At 40.5% G+C, this 4,979-nt stretch overlaps 1 protein-coding gene across 1 annotated transcript in view; it reads left to right on the top strand.

Annotated features, from left to right (window-relative positions):
• The window catches only part of PCSK2 (proprotein convertase subtilisin/kexin type 2), a 317,851-nt gene that overhangs the window by 288,200 nt on the left and 24,672 nt on the right, over positions 1–4,979 (top strand). The window contains exons 9-10 of the mRNA XM_006143648.3: positions 941–1,156; positions 4,264–4,364. Coding sequence (XP_006143710.1) covers positions 941–1,156; positions 4,264–4,364 — 317 coding nt within the window. The remainder of the gene's footprint in view (positions 1–940; positions 1,157–4,263; positions 4,365–4,979) is intronic.

Below are 4,979 nucleotides of genomic sequence, written 5' to 3'. Positions count from 1 at the left end.
CTTTTTCTTTCTTGTGAATCCCCGCGCCCTTTAGCGAAAAAAAAAAAAAAAAACTTCACCAAAAAATATTAAAAAAAAAAAAACAACTAAGAACATGATTTAAACAAAAGAGAAATACTAACTATAGTATTTATGGCCAAACTTGCCTTTTTGACTAATCAGCATATGGTAATGCCATTATTTATCAATATGTGTTTATAGTTTTATTTGCTGTGTATTTTACTTGATTATATTAGACTTTTTTTCTCTATTTGATATTTCCTTGCACAGATAAAATGTCATATACATTGTGTAAAAGGATTCTATATCATCCAATTAGATAAAAATGGTATTTGTATTTTATGTATATTCTATACTTATATCTACATACATATATATAAATGTATATCTGCTATATAAATATGTTTATAAATTATGTTAAAACAAAAATATGTTTAGATCTTATATAGCTAAGAATAAATATTTATACATATGTCTATGTTTTCCCTGGAAATAAATATCTGGTATATAAGAATAGGATCATAACGATTACCTCCAGAGAGATTCTATTTTCCTTTCCATATACTTTGACTTTTTTACAATGAACACATACTACCTATGCAGTTTTTTTTACAAGGCAGTTCATTTGTACATTTTAAGGAAATTCTTCCAGCTTTTCTTACCTCATTATCTCTTGCTTAAATTATAATATAGGTAAATGAGGATGTTGGATTCTTTCTGAAAAAAATTTCCCATAGTGTCTTGCCAGAAGGATGTGGTTTCCAAAACATATATAAAGTGAATCCAATCATTTGGTTCAGCTGCTGAAGAAGCCCAAATCCTGACCCACCCTTCACCAAGCCTGAAACCCTCCCCAGGCCAGGACCAGCTTCCTGCAGCCACTGGCTCCAGGCATGGGCTTTGGAAAATAGACACCAGCTTGTTTTTCTGCTCTCCTCAGGGCCGTGGGGGCAAAGGCAGCATCTATGTCTGGGCCTCTGGGGATGGGGGCAGCTATGACGACTGCAACTGTGATGGCTACGCCTCAAGCATGTGGACCATCTCCATCAACTCAGCCATCAATGACGGCAGGACGGCCCTGTATGACGAGAGCTGCTCCTCCACCTTGGCCTCCACCTTCAGCAATGGCAGGAAGAGGAATCCTGAGGCGGGAGTGGTGAGTGCAGCCACTCCCTGTCCTTATTTACTTATGGTCACTGCTCCTTCGTGATGGGGTGGAATGTGTGGACACTGACTCTGCTCCTTTCTCTGCCTCAAATAGTTAGCCCAGGTTCCAAGAAGATTCATTCTCTCCATGCCCATTACACCCCATTTTTGAGACAGAGACCTATCACATGCATGCCAGAAGTAAGAATGACAATGACCACTTTCTAGTTCATTTTCCATAGATTTTCTTGTTTATTGTTTTGGTTTACAAATAATGAACTCTATAAGTTGCCCTGGAACATAATTTGTAAGACTATTGCATTGTAAGAATTAGGGCTTCATTCCATGACCCTAAATGAACCAAGAACCAATTTATTTATTATTATAGTAATTAAAAAGTAACATCCATGGATAGACTTTCTTAGGTCCATAAACTCCCTAAAATTGGCTGCATGTGTATCTTCTCAAGGAAAAAGGTGATTCTCATCATTTTTAAAAATACAGTCTTGATTTTAAAAAGACAAAAGGGTTAAGAATCACAGATTTAGGATTTTTTTGGTGTGTGAGTAAAATATCTTTCTTCCTGAGTAATTAGGAATAATAGTGAATTTTTAAGTCCCTTAAAAACATGTACAACCTACAGAGCCTAAGGAATCTTTTGGAGCTCTTCCTCTCTAGTTATTTCACTCACATATCAGCCTTTCTTCAGACTTACAACCAGGAATTTAGTAGGTGGTGCAATAGTTACATCCTGACTAGCCACTGGCCTCCACGGGGCATCTCAAGAGAAAAGCACAGGGGTTCAGGACACAATCATTACTACCACCTAGTGTTTCGATCCCATGTTCCCGTCCAGATTCCCTCCTTGGCAAGATGGCCAAAAGAGCCAAGGAGAGCCACACACCTGAGCAGGTTGTTCCTCCTGTGACTCTTTTTGGGCTCCCCATTGGTCTTGGGGAGGACACAAAGTAAGCCAGTTCTTCCAGCAGAAGGAGGCTTCAGCTCCTCTTATCTTGCAAGCCATACAGACAGATAATGAAGAAGAGCAAAGGGAGAGGTGAAAGAGGCCTTCCTTCTGTTCTGTTTGTAATGTTTCCCTCCTCCTTCTAGAAGCTCCATTCCCTGCCGGAAAGGCCTCCCAATGGTAGGCAATCATTATTTCTCACTCTCTCTACTTGGGCAGGAGAAGGGCTCTAAGTTTCCTCTCAGTGTTATGATTATTTCTGATAAATGCCTTTAAACATCAAAACAATAGGCCCTCTTGAGAACCCTGCAGACAAACAGAGAAGGAAGAAGAATTTCTATGGTTTATACCTGATCTTAATGAACATGCTTGTTCTCATAAATATGGAGAATGAGGTTTTCCTCTTTATGAAAGTTCTTTAAAACCCAGGTTATCGGGACCAGCAGATGGCATAATGGCTACATTGCTAGACTCCATGTAGTGGACTGCAGTTCAAGTCCTGGACCCAGTGACTTAACCTCACACCAGGCACATGTGCATGCATGCCCAAGATCCCAAGAAAAGAATGGAGAAGGGATTGCAGCGTGGCCATCACCCAAGGGGTGGGGGTGGGGGGGTGGGGCGGTTCTTCCTTTCTGGCAAGCGCATGTGCCCTATTGCCAAAAAACCTAAAAAAACAAAACAAAACAAAAAAAACCCTCAGGTTATCAGTCTTCTCCCTAAATAAGAGTTGTGGAGATAATCACCCTCATATCCAGTTGCCTTGACTAAACATCTCTCAGAATCTCTCCATAAACTGTGTTAACAGATATAGAGAAATATTTATGTTTAGCAGTCTGTGATTCTAGGTAGACTTTAGTTGAGCCTGTTTATTATTCCCTCACTGGGAATGCCACCCTTTCCTTCACAAAGAGAAAGGAACTATTTGATGCCATAACCATTGGGCTTTCTAAGCTGGTCTCAGTGCAACAAAATTCACTGATTATGCATTGCATTGACTATGGTGGTGGTCTGGACTCACCACTTTCCACCTCATAGTGTTTCCTCTTAAGATTCAGTAAATAAATGTCTCTGGAATAGTCATAGATATTTTCCTTTGAGAAATTGATCTATCTTGTAGACACTGTAATTATAAATGATTATGTGTCCCTTTTTGCATGGGCTACTGGAAAGCTCAGATAAAATGTATGGCAAAAGAGGCCCAACTGCTGTGCCCCATGTTTAGATGCTACTGCAAGCGCATGTGCCCTATTGCCAAAAAACCTAAAAAAACAAAACAAAACAAAAAAAACCCTCAGGTTATCAGTCTTCTCCCTAAATAAGAGTTGTGGAGATAATCACCCTCATATCCAGTTGCCTTGACTAAACATCTCTCAGAATCTCTCCATAAACTGTGTTAACAGATATAGAGAAATATTTATGTTTAGCAGTCTGTGATTCTAGGTAGACTTTAGTTGAGCCTGTTTATTATTCCCTCACTGGGAATGCCACCCTTTCCTTCACAAAGAGAAAGGAACTATTTGATGCCATAACCATTGGGCTTTCTAAGCTGGTCTCAGTGCAACAAAATTCACTGATTATGCATTGCATTGACTATGGTGGTGGTCTGGACTCACCACTTTCCACCTCATAGTGTTTCCTCTTAAGATTCAGTAAATAAATGTCTCTGGAATAGTCATAGATATTTTCCTTTGAGAAATTGATCTATCTTGTAGACACTGTAATTATAAATGATTATGTGTCCCTTTTTGCATGGGCTACTGGAAAGCTCAGATAAAATGTATGGCAAAAGAGGCCCAACTGCTGTGCCCCATGTTTAGATGCTACTGCTCTGCAGGTGGAGGCCACATGAGAGGCCTGGGTTTGATTTCCAGCCACCCTAAAGGCCAAGCATGGAGGCACACACCTGTAAGTCCCTTCAGGAAGTTGAAGGAGGAGGATCATAAGAGTGTGAGATCCTGACTTTAAAATTTATACACATGGCAAAAGAGACAGATAGAAAGGATACTAAACCTTAACCTTAACCTCATCTCAATTGTCTTTAGAACAAGACATAGCTTAAACAAAAGAAATAGGCAAACCCCAGCTCCATATTGTTTGAGAGTACAAATAATGTGATTTATTCACTTATTACTCAGTGTCTTCCCTTCCAGGCGACCACAGACTTGTATGGCAACTGCACGCTGAGGCATTCTGGGACATCCGCGGCTGCTCCCGAGGCTGCTGGCGTATTTGCACTGGCTCTAGAGGCTAAGTATGTTTATGGCTTGGGCCCAGGGCCAGCTCTGCAGGGTGGACTAACACGTGTCTCTCCACTCACACTCCAAGTGTCCATGGGACACAAGTAGATGTGAATAGTAAATCTATTAGCTCTGCTGGGCATTTCTAAAGGAACTATGGGCCCCAAATCACACACACACACACACACACACACACACACACACACACCTTAAAACTAGGAGAGCATGGGACCAGCAGATGGAATATGGTTATGTCATTGGACTCCCATATGGCCAACCATGGTTCAAGTCCTGAATTCAGAAACTCAAAACTCACACCATGCACATGTGCATGAGTGCCCAAATTCTTGAGAGGAGAATGAGGAGGGATTTCAGAGTGGCCATTTCTCACTTTCTCTCACTTTCTCTATCTCTCTCTTTCTCTCTCTATGTCTCCGGCAAGCAGAGACACACACCCTATAGCAAAACTCTCTCTTTAAAAAAAAAAAAAAATGGGTGAGCACATGACTCGAACACCCAACAGCACACATCAGCAACTTACTCAGATACCAAATAGGGCACCCAGATATTTCTTTCCTTTTTTTTTTTTTTTTTATTTCACAGAGCACACATATCTTTCCCAAGGAGAA

This window comes from Tupaia chinensis, unplaced genomic scaffold (assembly GCF_000334495.1).
Source record: "Tupaia chinensis unplaced genomic scaffold, TupChi_1.0 Scaffold000101_1, whole genome shotgun sequence".
In the NCBI taxonomy this organism is placed as follows: Eukaryota; Metazoa; Chordata; class Mammalia; order Scandentia; family Tupaiidae; genus Tupaia; species Tupaia belangeri.
Note: the sequence above shows the minus strand (reverse complement) of the source record. Positions and strands in the feature narration are given on the sequence as shown.